This window comes from Atractosteus spatula, chromosome 7 (assembly GCF_055471065.1).
Source record: "Atractosteus spatula isolate fAtrSpa1 chromosome 7, fAtrSpa1.hap1, whole genome shotgun sequence".
Lineage (NCBI taxonomy): Eukaryota > Metazoa > Chordata > Actinopteri > Semionotiformes > Lepisosteidae > Atractosteus > Atractosteus spatula.
The window spans coordinates 61,267,220-61,282,935 of NC_142712.1; the positions used below are offsets into that span (position 1 = coordinate 61,267,220).

Here is a 15,716-nt window from a genome sequence, read left to right on the forward strand (position 1 = left end):
TTTGTTAATAAATGCAGGTGTTAGTTACATACTGGTTGATATTGCTTGACCCAACTTTAACATTTCCAAAGAAGCAGGAAAAGTATTATCTTATTCAGTATTATATAGAGTGTCACTGTCAGTTCTGTAATCTTTGTCAGCTACTGAGATTCTAACATATAATAGTGGTCATCATTAACCAGTTGTGATGTTTAGCAAAGCCTACTGTACATGACTACAGTTACAGTATGGTAATTAATACTGCATTCATATTAAGAAGAGCAAACAAAGATACAGTATAGCCCCCAGTTACTCTGAGGCATGAGGGGGAAATACTATTTTGATCATTTGGGTCCAAAGAGCAGGCGATCTTCAACCTTTTCCTACTGTGCAGCTTTATAGAAGAGCGGAAGACTTATGATATCGTTGTCTTTTACTTTAATTTGTTCTCCAGGGGTGATACGTCATGTTGGAGATGCCTTGAAAGACCACTGCTCGAAGTCCAGAGGGAAAATCTGTGCCATAGGAATAGCACCCTGGGGGATAGTGGAAAACAAAGAGGACCTCATTGGGAGAGATGTAAGTACAGATGAACATGAAGGTACAGTGCTGAGCAACATACTACAATCTCAGGTCCTTCTGTGTCCCTGTCCTGCAGTGGGAAATCCTGAGGAGACCTGAGGGCCAATATCTCTTCTGCAGATGCACCTGATTACTCACCAGCCTCAAGAATAAAGATTAACAAGAGTGACTTTGGGAGAAAAAAAAACACCACGGATTTGAGATTCAATATTAAATGTAATAATATGTTTCAATCATATTTCTTCTGGAGATGGATTCATATTGTCATAGGTGTAGTATACAGTATATACTGTATATATATTTGTTTGTTTAAATGAATGTGTAACATGGGTCACATATTTGCTTTGCGTGTTTTCACCCACCAGACAGAGCTTCTGTGTCTACAGCCTTCTGCTCAGAGCCTGATTTTGTGACTGGTGTTGTCCAGTCTTGTACAAACTGACCTTTCTGGGTTACATGTTTCCCTATAGGTAACGAGACCCTATCAGACGATGTCTAATCCCCTGAGCAAGCTGTCGGTGCTCAACAGCAGCCACTCGCACTTCATCCTGGCTGACAACGGCACTTATGGGAAATACGGGGCTGAGGTCAAGCTGCGACGTCAGCTGGAGAAGCACATCTCTCTGCAGAAAATCAACACTCGTGAGTGACCGCTCAACTCTGTACAGAAACAAGTCCCAGCACCGGACACCGGATAAACACGTGCTCCCCTTCCGAAAGTCCAGTGGACGGTTGAATAATGTTACACAGAAAAAAACAGCTCTCCTACAGTGAATTATCTGGCCATGAGCTTCAGGTACCTTGAGAAGCTACTACTCCTCTAGTGTAGAGACTCCTTACGTCATTTAATTAGATGATTTAGCAGCTTCACTTCAACACCAAGGGATCATATGTACATGTTTAAGGATTGGGTAACTACTCTGTATACCATTATGAGAAGTCACAGAGAACAGTCCTATCTACAGTACAGATCAGCTACAGTACATACCAATAACAAGAGATCTCCCTCCTATAGCCCTACTACCGAGTAAGGCCTCTGTCATGATAAATCATCTACTGTATCTAACCTAAAATGGATTCCTCTTAGGCTAGGGTGCCTCAGAGGTATTTTAAATATGAGTTGTTTTTAAGGCTTTGTGGAAAGGAAAAGATTATAATGGGCTCATCGAGGAGAATTCCGAATGGCATACCGTGTCCGTACTAGATACACGAGACATCCGTAAGAACAGTTTTATCTTCAATCTACCAATGTTGCGGGAAGGAAGAAGTGTGAAGAAAAGAGGCAGAGAGATCAACTGAGCTCTTGACAAAAGTGTGGCTTGCTCAACACCCTGCACCTGACCATCGAATGTCTTGAATAACTGAAGTACCGAGGAATGCATTTTTGAATCAAGTACGTCTTGAGCTATGGTGAATTGTGTGGAGCGTTCTTATTCCTGTGAAGGAAGTCTGGACATCGTTTTTTTTTCCTTTTACTGGATAAGAACTTTTTTTTAGTGATTGTAAGGCTGGACTCACAGTCAAAAACTGCTCACATCATGTGACCTGTGGGTTTCCCTTTGTCATCCTATGCCTGGTGGTAGTGATAAGGCAGGGACAGCAAAGGGGTGCTCAGCTGTCACCACTAACTTCATTAGACTCTACACTTCAAAAAGACCTGTGGTCATACTGCAGCAAGGGTGCCATTCAGATTTCAGATCAATTCAGATCGTAAACATGTCACAGCTACAAGACGTTCCACTCACAAATTTCACGGCCACGGCCACGATTCCACCACGAGGACACACCATGATTCTCTTGGTTGCTTATTTGATTTTCCCCCTATGATGAAACCCCTTCTGATGGTTATTTTCCTTTACAATGGAGGAGGTTACCTGAACTGGGGCAGGTATCGCAACCCCAGGAACCCTGGTGTCTCTTGTGTGAGGCTGTGTGTCTGCTTGCTCCAGGTCTGGGCCAGGGGGTCCCAGTGGTGTGTCTGATCGTGGAAGGGGGTCCTAACGTCATCTCCATTGTGCTGGAGAGCTTGCGCGAAGAACCCCCTGTGCCGGTGGTGGTCTGTGATGGGAGTGGACGGGCTTCCGATATCATCTCATTTGCACATAAGTACTCAGAGGAAGGAGGGTAAGGACCAGGAGACTCTGACAGAATGGAGTGTCTTGTGCTCTAACGCACTATCGTACCAATCAGCCAGTTGCGCAGTCAGTTTCATTTTGCATGTGCTGAGATATCATCCCTGGATGACTGGACACTAAAATACAATTGAAAAAAAAAATGTTTCAGCTAAGTAAAAGGGAAAATTAAATATTCCTAAAGTAAATACAATTCATTAAAAACAGTACTGAGTTGCATCTTAGGGTCAGCTAGTTAGAAAGCTAGTTTTCAGAAAACCTAGCCAAATAAGCGCTAGTTGCATGTGATTTATAGTCGAGATTTTAAATGTTTTAAAAACATTTTCAGCAGTGAGGTCATTGTGAGGGCACTGTGTGCCTGTACAGCAGTCAAAGTCTGTCAAGTCTATCAATTATGATCAATCATTTAATTGAAATGATGCCAAAAGCATTTAACCCATATCCAAAATCTCTATACTTTTTCTAGAATTTTACATTTAGTTTGGGGTTCACTGTATTTCAGATATTTCAGATATCACTATACTTAGATATTTCATTTATCTATAAGTTTTCCATGCAGGCAAATAGTCTCTGTGAGTCCTCATTATGTTCCACTCAGAGAGAACAGCTTCTCGATCTCAATTGTTTTTTTTAGAATTATCAGTGACAGTCTGAGGGATCAGCTTCTGGTGACCATCCAGAAAACCTTCAACCACAGTAGGAACCAAGCGCAGCAGCTTTTCATGATGCTAATGGAGTGCATGAAGAAGAAAGAACTTGTAAGTATGGGGACTGAGGAGCCAGGAACAGTTTGTTGTTTCAGAGTGTAACTATGGCTAGAGTGATTGAGTGAAATGGAGGCAAAAAACAAACTAGGCACTGGAAGGTCTCTGATATTGCTTTATATGTAAGACTTTTAAGAAAGCATTCATTAAAAAGCATTTCATGATCTAGGCTTAAAGAAACATTTTATGAACTTACTGCTGCCAAATGTTTGTGTTATATAAAAATAAAGGTACAGTCCAGAGCAGAATGAGCACACAAGGTATGAACATACAAGGTGATTCTTCTGGTATTGAGATACAATACTTTCCTAACTAACTGAATAAGAAACGTGTACCACAATAAATATGTTTTGGTCAACTTCATTGTCTGTGTTGCGTTCCATTCCTGTGTTGTCACTTCCTTCTCCATTATTCTTGTGAACACAGAGTGCATTCTACACAGATTTCCATGTGTTTCTCCTTCAACTCTTTCCCCTGTACTCATGCTGTGCTGTGTTTATACCAGGGGCTTTCATTCACACAATCTATTTCGAATGGAAGTCACTTGCAGCAGAATAAAGCATAATACCACATAACAGAAAGTTTATTAAAAGTGGCAGATCTACTTATTCAAACCTAATCATTTTTATTGGGGTATAATAATAGTTACATGCTGTGATTTTAGGGAATATTGATGGACACAATGGTAATACTTCCAGTATCACTTAATTTAAAAAATTTAGCGATTGTTCAAAATTTGAATTTTCATAAGCACTATAAAACTCACGTGACCTATAATGGCTGATGTTATCTTATTTGTGATTTTCAGAGAACACAAGTAAATGAACAGTATAGAATGCATTTGCTAACTAGTTAAAAGATAGCTTTAAAAAAATCATGATAATCTGTTGCTTGAAATTGTTATTTAATAACATTCAGCCTTGGAAAAGGACTTTTAAATTAGTAGACATTTTACGTTTGTATGTCCTTTGTATTCATAGTTTTTCTTTAATTATTCAGAAACTCAATTCTATGATGCTTTTTACTGAAATTGTTTAAGCAAATATTTTGACTTTTACTTCAAAATAAGTCATGTGCATAGTCACTTGTTTTGTAACCATTTCAACTTTGGCCCATTTCCTATACAGCCTACAACAGTTTCAAATAAACTCAGCACTCACTGTATGCTCTTCCTCTTCAATATGCTTCAGAAAAAATTACAGTTTTCTAATCTGTTGTTAGACTGAGGAGTAAAAAAAAGAATTCTTAAAAAGAATATGAATACTCCTTTGTTTACCCTTTTGTTTCCAAGAAACACCATAATTTGAGCTGGAGCTTTTATTGTTTATGGTGTAAAATCAGGTTCAATCTGTATAAGCATCTCCTATTTTTGAGAAAAAAATACCCATCATTCGCTTAATGACTTGACTTTTTCAAAATAATTAAATTCCTCAATCTGGCAGATGCAATTCTTGAAGCATAGCCATTAAATCAGAAAGTTGCCACGGTATATTTGTAAGTGAGCTATTAGCAATATCTAATCTCTTTAATAATTTCAAAATAAATTTGGGTTATATATTTTCAGGGAGCCCCTACATAAATACATAAACCAATGTGCGTCTGGAGTTCCTCAGCCCAACTAAGAAAGGAATAAAACAACCATGAAACTGGCCTGTTTTCAAATAGATATGAGAAAGAACAGATTTCTCTTTAATCCATGGACTCTGTTCTTCACATTAATCCGCCACCTCTTTTCTGACTCACGTTATATCATTATTGAATTCATATTATTGAAATTAATGTGATCCAGAACATTCAATTGAAAATTAAGCAACAAACCCAAACGGTTAACAGTTTATTCTGTTTTTAGTTCTACTTTTTAAAAACAAATTGTGTTTTCATTCATTCCAGCATTTAGGTAGCATTTAGGTAGTTTCAGTTACTAAAAACATCCACAACAATTTTTTTCTCAGCAGCCCTGAACCTGCTTAAGAGAGATCCCACTTCTCTATGTAAATGCATTGGCAATAACCCCTCATTGAATGCCAAGCCTCAACCAAACATGCCAGATTCAATTTCTATTATTATGGAATTTATAATACAAGCTTAACAATATTGTCACTTTCCTACAACATCAGCTACACAGATATATGCTCTTAGTGGTTTTAGTTTGTGACACAAATGAAGGACTTTTATGAACAGCCAAACTCCGTCAACTTCTGCAAGAACAGAACTCCGTGAGCAGAGACTATACTGTGTATCAAAAAGCTTAGCTAGCCTTAGAGTTGCAGACTGCATGTCTATGTCTCTAAAGAGCTTAGATGTGATAGTTTGAAGTATTTTTTTTCTTTTCATCACTACTTCAGATAGCTAATCCTCTTTAGGTTAGGCTGCAATCCTTTCATCTTGCCCAAAAGTGGTTCTGTGTCATTGCAAAGCTTTGGAGAAAAGGGTTCCTTTGATTTCAGAGGATACAGTCTATTTACATTGACATAAAGCTGAAAATGAACATGTTCTAGGTAGGCAAGACTGACTCTCCAAGTCTTTACGGACTCCCATTCACATACTGTCCCAAGGGCTGGTGAATTTACACAACCCGTGATATTTCTATAGCTTATCAGCTTACTTTATGTCCATCATTTAACAGTTTTAGATGTATTAAGTCTCTTTGTCCACAGAGAAATTAGCCCTTCATCTTACCATTTGTAGAGCCAGTGGATTATAAATTATATGAAGTACATATAAGTAAAGAGCAGCTCCACAATGTCTTTATCTAGCAATCAGATGTAATTTAAAAAAACTGGTAATGTTTTCATCTGAATCCAGCATTTAAACAGCATATATTTCTACTTCAATCCTCCCCTTTTACGAATCAATCAACCAAACTTTTTGCTCCAATAACAAACGTTTGACACAGAGTCACATACTGTAGCACCCTTTCTGGGTATTTTCTGGGATTTTATCGTGTTTTTAACAGTTTGTTTTTCCTCCATTCAGAAACTGTGGATAATTATAATTTATTACATCAGCCTGATTTAGATTGACCTTCACTGCACTATACAGACTGGCCCACCTTTACAATGTAAGGCAGCTTGTGCAGCTTGTGAGTTGCAATCATTAGTCTTTAACTACAGGGCTTCATGAAGTATCGATTAGTAGTAGGCGTTCTAGACCCTTTTGAAACCTCCAACACAAGGCATCGTATACAGGGTGTACTAATTGCATTATTTACAATGTAACACATGTGACAGTGCTTCAAGCATAATTGCATTTAATGCAACTGGGCTTCAACAAAGACAGTACTGTCTCTGGACCAGAAAAGCGAATGAGCTCACATTGTGTCTGAAAGGGGTCTGAAACAGGTTTTGAAACATGCCCCTTGCAGCACAGAAAATGAACACAGAAGCCTGTAAATTTCCCCTTAACATCTCTGGTGTGAGCATTAATCACTTGGATTTTGAAATGCCAGTATGAATATGTATTTGCACACCAAATGATGGGTGACTGACCCAAACCCAAGCAGAGTGCAATCACAGTGACAAGTGATAAGATCGTTGTTTTCTCACGTCAAGAACTACAGATACTATTACTGTATGTTAACTGTATTCTGAGACTTTCAAACGCATTGTTTTAGCAATGCCAATGCATGAAACCTCTTAATCTGTCAATATGGCAAAGCTCAACCCCACATAACGGGGGTCAAAGACCTTCCAAATGAATGCACTGTGCAGTTGAAGGAACCTGCCAATGATATGAACTACGTATTAAACCAAGGTCCTGAATAACTGGCTATGATCCTAGTGCTGTTCATAAGAAGGAGAGGTACACCAGGGCCCTGGCTAAACTCCACTCTGCTTGCACAGTCTGGCCTACCTAACATTCCTTCTTAATTGAAGTGGTGAAGCCATTTAGATCTTCTCGCCCTGAAGACGCACGGTGTCGCAGGGCTGCTGCCACACAATAGCTGCAGTGCGTCACCCAGGTGGTGACAACGTAATTGTACAGCATTTTGAAATCCTTTAGGAATGAAAAGTTGTGGATAAACACAAAGAATTATTTTGAGCACTAGAGTTTTCAACAAAGACAGCAGCCAAATTCGCTTTCACCTCAGCTAGTCTAACACATAATCATTGCTAATGTCATCCCCCGCCCCCGACCAAAAAAAAAACCCTACAAGTACATTAAACTGGCCTCTTCTCCTTCTCATTTTGATTTTTCACCCATCTGCCCCCACTGCAGCTGCCCCTTCACTCCTCACTCTGCAGGGAGTTCCAGCCTCCTCACCCCATGGCCAGGAAACTGATCCTCAGCCTGGCAAGTTAAGGCAAATCGTACTGTGACTGCACCTTGGCGGTCTGGGATCAAGGATAAACACTGGTTTGCTGTATAGCGGTTAACCTTATTGATTGACAGTGTGTCAGTATCAATCTTTGCCACATATCATCACTGGTTTTCAGGTCAATCTGCAGCCTGAATGGAAGAAGATTCCTGTGAGCTCTGTGCAGTGTTGTCAGTCCTTGAGTGATGTCTGCATCCCTGAATTCAGGCTAATGGTGGACCCATCAAGAACTGATCACTCAGGATGGTCTTCCTGAACTTTAGTGCTCCTCGTCAACCTTTCCCTTTCGTTGTTTCCCAATTTGTCATGAAACCTCTTTGTGGGTGACTACTTGACATCACTGCTACAATTTATTGAATGAACGTAGCTTTATCCTGTCTGATTACTGGTCTGGTTTCTTGTCTGATGTGACAAGTCTGATGTTTTCTTTCATTTGAAGCTGTGTTTCTAAAACGTTGCAGTACACTGGAATATAGAGTATCCATTCTTTCAGGTACTACTGTATGTCCAAAAAATTAGTTAATTGAAGTGGTAAAAGCCCTTTAAACTACTGGTAGAAATGAATCCGAATAGTGCTCACCATTAAGAGCATTCTGAAACAGATACAAAATATATACGAAAGCATATTTCACATCTAATTTCGTGCACATCAGACAGTACAATGTAGAACCATCTGACTGAATGAATATGATGTTATGAAGATACAATCAGTTTTTGTGATTAGAGAAATAAGAACCTGTCAGTTGCACTAAATATGAATATTTCCTCCCTCCTTACACACGTATATAAGGACGTATACAGTACTTGTCTGTACTGCAAGGTTTCTTTAGCAACTGGGTTCTTTTGTGACATTACAGCCAATGTGTCAAGTTCCCAAGGACTCTCCCACACATACAGTACAGTACACTGCTCAAGACAGGATTGTCTGCTAATTTCTGAACTCTACTTATCTGTACATTTCTCACTCCTAACCTGCTGTAGATTACAGTGTTTAGGATGGGGTCCGAAGGACAGCAAGATATTGAGATGGCCATACTGACCGCTTTGCTAAAAGGTACAGTAGAAGCATTCATGGAGTTACTACACTATATCAGCTCCTAACTACACCAGAACTGGCAATTTAAGTTTGACCTGAAATAATGAGCTAGGACCCTTTCTTTCTCAATTTTATTTTTTTAAACTATATTTTCAAAGAGTTTGTTGTGAGCGTACACTCCCTATCTACTTCACATTAAGGTTTAATATCTTCATCTGATAGGATTCTGAAAGAAATATACATAGAGGAACAAGTAATAGGTTTATTCCATGCTGAAAAAAAAAGAAAGAGAACACAACGTTTCGGCCGTGGAGCCTTCTTCAGGTTCTTCACACCTGAAGAAGGATCCACGGCCGAAACGTTGTGTTTTCTTTCTTCTTTTTTTCTGCATGGAATAAACCTGTTACTTGTTCCTTTGCAGCCTATGCATGCTGACACAGCTACCCACCTGAAATATACATATACACTGTATTATCTTATAGGAACCCCATTTAGCACAGCATTTTAAACGACATCCATGAAAACAAAAGTTGGAAATGATGACAGCCCCCCCATACAAGGATGTGACATTGTATTCATGGCTTGTTTTGTGCCTTCAGGAACAAACGCATCAGCTCCTGACCAGCTGAGCCTGGCTCTGGCCTGGAACAGAGTGGATATTGCACGCAGTCAGATATTTGTATATGGACACCACTGGCCTGTGAGTGTTACACGCAGCACTGTACTTTCAGGTATTCTCTGAGCGTCACCTCAGCTGTAGCTTCTCTCTCTGGGGTATGTCAGGATCAGAGCACAATAGCCATCATCCCTTTTTGAAAAAGAAAAGTTTTAAACAAACAGCAAAAAGCTGGTGACTGTAGACTTCACTCCTGAGATTATAGAGCAGTGTGCTACAGTATATACTGAATTTAAGTGAAACAAGCAGCCCCCGTCCTTAAATTAAAAGTCCAGCACATCTGTCCAATGGTTTTCTCAAGTCTGGTCTTGAGCCAAACATGAATTATCTGATCAACCACAATTTTTTCATATAATTGAGCGAATGATTTCAAGACCCCATTCACTATCTCCAAGAGATCCCAGGAGCCCTATGACGTCTGTTACTGATGCACTGGCCATCTTATAGCCCTTTCATATAATGATTGAAGCAGGTAACCCGGAATTGGGAGCCCGTGCCGGTGACTGCCTGGGCATCAGAGAGGCGGGGCTGTCCTGCGTGATGCTGTACTGTAGCTCAGCCACTCCCCTCTCCTACTTCCCCAGCCGCTCACCAACCTGGGGGCCGCGGACACGTCGTCCCAAGACAGGGACAAGAGCCCGGCTGTCAGCACGCGCACCACCCGGAGCAAGGGCAGGGTGAAGGGCAAGAGGAGAGCGGGGAAAGGCAAAGACGAGCCGGAGGAAGAAACCGATCCCAGAAAGTTAGAATTGCTGAACTGGGTAAAAACACACACCTCGGGAACAATGTTTTTGCACATTAAACTTAAGATCTCTGCTTTCCTTTCCTTCTAAGATAAAGATAAGATCACTTAATTAGCCATATACAGTTTCTCGCATTAGGAATTCGTCTTTTTGCATACCCCAGCTTGCTCTCCATGAGACACAGGCAGGGAGAGAAGCTTGGGGTCAGAGCACAGGGTCAGCCATTTATACAGCGCCCCTGGAGCAGTTGGGGTTAAGGGCCTTGCTTGGGGGCCCAACGAAGTAGGATTCCTCTGCTGGCTGCAGGATTTGAACTGGCAACCTTCCAGCCACAGGCGCAGATCCTTAGCCACAGAGCCACCACTCTTTCTGTTGAACCCTTGAATTATATTTTCAGACCGTTACATTTACATAAAACTACTGTCTCACTTTCAAATTCAAATACCTTTAGGGACACAATAACATTTCCTTCGACGCGGAAATCGAAAACGTCAGGTTCTTCTGTCAGCATCACACCGACGACATCGCGTTTGTCAGCTTTCTTTGCGATCCGGATTCTCAGCCTTAACCGGCTTGGCTGTTTTGGACCAGTGCGGCGCTCCATGCTTTGCCTGTCGAGGACTGTCACCCGTGACACCGTGTTTGTCTGCCTCAGGTGAATGCCCTCGAGCAGGCCATGATGGATGCCCTTGTTTTAGACCGGGTGGACTTCGTGAAGCTGCTGATCGAGAACGGAGTGAACATGCACCACTTTCTCACCATCCCCAGGCTTGAAGAGCTCTACAACACTGTGAGTAGCCCTGAGCGCTACCACACAGACCGGGTGGAAATGTGTACTCCTTTGTCATTTGGCATCCCCGTTTCTTTGTCTCATTCTTCAAAGTGCCCAGATGTCTGAAAAAAACCATGGGAATCACTTCACACATTCTCACTTCACCTCATGTTTCCTTGAGTGGTAAAAAAACTTAACAGCATCATAGGAAGAAAAACACAAAGAAAAAAGCAGAATTCGTCAAGTGAAGGAGACTCTTTCATCCCACGATGGTTTTGTTGACTGTTTTGCTCAACCTGCCATTCTTCTTCACAATCCTGGCTATGAATTCAAAGGTTAATTTTTGCAAGCTACAGCAGGAAATATATGTGCCCTCTTTATAGACTTTATAGACTACGGGGACTGAATGGCCCATCATTCCATTGAAACAACCCTGTCGCTCACAGCTGTTATTTGATTGCATGAAATATATGCAGACTCCAGAGTCAATGCAGACTCCAAGTCACTTTCCTCTCTTTCTCACACCCGAAGAAGGCTCCACAGCCGAAACATTGTGTTTTTCTTCTTTTCAGCATGGAATAAACCTTTACTTGTTCCTTTAAAGTACTTGGTTATTTTCCACAGCTTTGTATCAGATTTTGCTGACATCCAACGCACAGATAATAAACTCCTTTATTTTGTCCTTTATTGCAGCTGTATCACTGCATGATAAGCTCCATTTTCCATTACAACCAAATCAGAGTGTAATTGCAGAATGGTGTGTATTAATGTTTTTTTTGTTTTTCTTTCAGAGATTAGGGCCTGCTAACACATTACATTTTCTGGTCAGGGATGTTAAAAAGGTAAGCATGGTGGATTCTTTGTTCTGTCTTTGTCTTTTCAGAATGACATCAGTATCTTGAACAGCAGCTTGCTGACAAAAAATGCCATTCCATGTCATGCACAACCTAAACGACAGCTGCTCGAATCCACATCAGTCAAGTCTGTCAGCCTTCACATGCAGATGAATTTAAGACTGTTATTTATTTCTCTATCTCTCTGCAATATGTTGATGCTTAGCCACTGGCAGAGAGGAAGATAAACGCATACCGGGATTAAACAGATTTAAAAAGCCCCCAGCAAGGCGCCAGCTTCCAATGTGCAGTCTTCAGCAGTTTTAAAGAGCGGGGGTTCTAAAACAAATGCAATGAAAGATGTTCTGTTGATGTCACAGGGAAACCTTCCCCCAGATTACCACATCAGTCTGATTGACATTGGTCTGATTCTGGAGTACCTGATGGGTGGGGCCTACCGCTGCCATTACACCAGGAAGAGCTTCCGCACACTGTACAACAACCTGTTTGGCCCAAAGAGGGTAAGAGATGCGGGGACGATGAGGTCTGCAACCCAGAAGCTCAAGGCTCTTGTAGGCAGTCTCATTTTTCTAGTCATCTCACCAGTTCTGCTTTATTTTTTTCTTGCCTCGGTTTGTCTCGCTTTGTGCAAGATGTTGCACAATTGATTTGGTTTACTTACTTCACATATTTTTTTTTACGCTATGAAAAAAACACATTGTTTATAATACATTGGTACACTGGACCACTCTGTGTGCTATATAAAACTGGCCCAAGTGTCATACAACAGAAAAGGGTTGCTTAAAGTCATTTTGAGTAGACAAATGAAAATATTTGTACCCTACTAGAGCTTTTTTCTAACCCAAGGGAAATGTAAAATTGTTTGAATGAGTTGTCCCCTTTACATTATTGATTTTCCCCTTTTTCATTTTCTCATTGTAGCTAAAAGCTCTTAAACTTCTAGGAATGGAGGTAAGAACTGGCTATATTTGTAAGATATTTTTGCATCAAAACAAAGTCAGGTACTGTAGTATAAAATCCTGTTTGTCTTTCTAAGGAGGCCCTGACAGCAGTGTTTTCCCTGTTATCAGCAAAGTACTACAGCTTGATTAGATTGTGGCTCTAACTGTTGTGCAATGGGAGAGCTCGTTGCAAGATCACTCCCCTCATAGATAATTTTTTTCAGTCTTTTCGGTGTTAATAATAATACCTTACACTTATAATAATAATAATAATAATTATTATTATAGTTTCTTACACTCAAAGCGCTTTACAGGTAATGGGGATCCCCTCCACCACCACCAATGTGCAGCCCCAAATGGATGATGCGATGGCAGCCATAGTGCGCCAGAACGCTCCCCACACACCAGCTATCAGTGGGGAGGAGAGCAGAGTAATGAAGCCGATTCCCCAATTCCCCTACTCTTTTCAAGAAACACCCTGGGATTTTTAATGACCACAGAGAGTCAGGACTTTGGTTTTACATCTCATCCAAAGGACGGCACCTGTTTACAGTATATAGTACAGGATATACTGTACTGGGGCATTAGGACCCACGTAGACCGCAAGGTGAGCGCCCCCTGCTGGCCCCACTAACACCTCTTCCAGCAGCAACCTTAGTTTTTCGCAGGAGGTCTCCCATCCAGGTACTGACCCGGCTCACACCTGCTTAGCTTCAGTGGGCTTCCAGTTGTGATTTGCAGAGTGATATGGCTGCTGGCCTTACAGCTAATGGGGACTCCCTTCCACCACCACCAGTGTGCAGCCCCACCTGGATGATGCGACACTAGCCAAAGTCAGGATTATTAGGAGGCCAAATTTCTCCAGGACATCGGGGTAACGCCCCTACTCTTTTCAAGAAACACCTTGGGCTTTTTAATAACCATGGAGATGGTTTTGCATTTTACATCTCATCCAAAGGAAGGAGCCTTTTTAAGAGTATAGTATCCCCATCACTATAGTGGGGCATTAGGACCCACACAGACCACAGTGTGAGTGCCCCCTGCTGGCCCCACCAACACCTCTTCCAGCAGCAACCTTAGTTTTTCCCAGGAGGTCTCCCATCCAGGTACTGGCCAGGCTCACACCTGCTGAGCTTCAGTGGGCTGCCAGCTGGGGGTTGCAGGATGATTTGTTTTGCACCCAATGAACAAAGACCAGTGCCAGATTTTCATGAATCGTTCTGTGTCTTGTGGACTCCGCAAGGACGACGAGCCGCCTTCCAAGGGCAAGAAAAACAAAAAAAAGAAGAAGAAGGAGGAAGAGGTGGACATTGACGTGGATGACCCGGAGGTTAGCCGCTTCCAGTACCCATTCCACGAGCTCATGGTCTGGGCTGTGCTGATGAAGCGCCAGAAGATGGCACTCTTCCTGTGGCAGCGGGGTGAGGAGGCCATGGCCAAGGCCCTGGTGGCTTGTAAACTGTACAAGTCCATGGCCCACGAGTCCTCGGAGAGCGAGATGGTGGACGACATCTCCCAAGATTTGGACAACCACTCCAAGTACGTCTGTTAACGTGCGCCGTATCTTAGGATATCTCCTTGGATTCAATCTATCAGCCCATTCGGGTAGAAGCAAGATCCTTAAAATTCATGTTCAAGAAAGGTGTGCTGTAAAATGAGGAATGTGAAGTGCACTTAACTGCATGCCAGGGCCTTTTGGAGAAGGCCTGTTTATTGGTTTGTTTAACCTGGGTGTGAACGTGTGCCGACATTAAGCGTTTTCATGCTTTCATGACAAAAATTCATTCTTAGTTACTTGCTTTTATAACGCACTTCATCCCGAAAGATCCCACATCGATTTACAGATAGGAGGGGATCCACTTCATCCACCACTGGAGCCCTTGTCCTCCAGCAGTCTTGCTGCACGGCAGATCGGGCGGAGGAGTGAGAGGTGCTACACCAAATGAATGAAGTTGGAAATGTAGGGAGGCTAAGCTGATTAAGCGCACAGTGAATTTAGCCAGGACACCTGAGTTAACACTCCTGCTCTTTTGAAAATGTAATCTTTAAGGACCAACTAGTCAAGACTTTGGTTTACTGTCTTATTTGAAAGTACATTACCTCCTGCTGCACAAGGTCCTCTGCTCACTACACAGCATGAGGATTAAAGAGTGCAACCTAATAGTCCACCAACAGCACTTACAGCAAAAACTTAGTTTTCCTTAGTGGTCTCCCAACCTGGGACTTGCTCATCTTCTTATATCTGATGAGATCAGGCTACGAGGTGGTATTGCTGTTGAGTTATTCTTGTTGCGCGTATTCCAGTGGAACCTTCACCAGAGTTTTCATACAGTTCAGCGGCACTTCTGAGCTTATTGCTGGAAAGTCACTCCTGGGTCGAGACACTGAGAGTTTCTCTCTCGCAGGGAGTTTGGTCAGCTGGCCTACGAGCTGTTGGACCAGTCTTACAAACATGACGAGCAGGTGGCCATGAAGCTGCTGACCTATGAGCTGAAGAACTGGAGTAACTCCACGTGCCTGAAGCTGGCTGTGGCAGCCAAGCACCGCGACTTCATTGCGCACACCTGCAGCCAGATGCTGCTCACGGACATGTGGATGGGCTGCCTGAGGATGCGCAAGAACCCTGGCCTTAAGGTAGAGTGTCCAGGCCTCGCAGGCAGTTGTCCCCTTACGAGCCCTCACTAGGCTGGATGGATTGTGGTATTTGAGCATATTTACCATGGTTTTTCTGTGCTGCTTATGTGACTTTCTGTGGGTTTAACATGACCTCTCTGTTCATTACTACTCCGGAGTCACGAGAAAACCAAGGTGTCCCAAAGTTAGGGTCTGGGTACAGGGACGGGGAAAAAAAACAGGATGACAAGGCCAGGCGCTCTGAGCCCCGGACTCAGACGGTCAGGATGCCGTGATGAAGCCGAT

General features: G+C 42.1%; 1 protein-coding gene across 1 annotated transcript in view; it reads left to right on the forward strand.

The window, feature by feature from the left end:
* Nucleotides 1-15,716, forward strand: part of LOC148831565 (transient receptor potential cation channel subfamily M member 1-like) — a 46,897-nt gene that overhangs the window by 22,251 nt on the left and 8,930 nt on the right. The window contains exons 5-17 of the mRNA XM_088920034.1: nucleotides 434-558; nucleotides 1,032-1,203; nucleotides 2,511-2,685; nucleotides 3,328-3,451; nucleotides 8,757-8,829; nucleotides 9,411-9,511; nucleotides 10,072-10,248; nucleotides 10,886-11,020; nucleotides 11,794-11,844; nucleotides 12,216-12,356; nucleotides 12,778-12,807; nucleotides 14,041-14,336; nucleotides 15,203-15,431. Of these exons, the coding sequence (XP_088776160.1) occupies nucleotides 434-558; nucleotides 1,032-1,203; nucleotides 2,511-2,685; nucleotides 3,328-3,451; nucleotides 8,757-8,829; nucleotides 9,411-9,511; nucleotides 10,072-10,248; nucleotides 10,886-11,020; nucleotides 11,794-11,844; nucleotides 12,216-12,356; nucleotides 12,778-12,807; nucleotides 14,041-14,336; nucleotides 15,203-15,431 (1,829 nt within the window). The remainder of the gene's footprint in view (nucleotides 1-433; nucleotides 559-1,031; nucleotides 1,204-2,510; nucleotides 2,686-3,327; nucleotides 3,452-8,756; nucleotides 8,830-9,410; nucleotides 9,512-10,071; nucleotides 10,249-10,885; nucleotides 11,021-11,793; nucleotides 11,845-12,215; nucleotides 12,357-12,777; nucleotides 12,808-14,040; nucleotides 14,337-15,202; nucleotides 15,432-15,716) is intronic.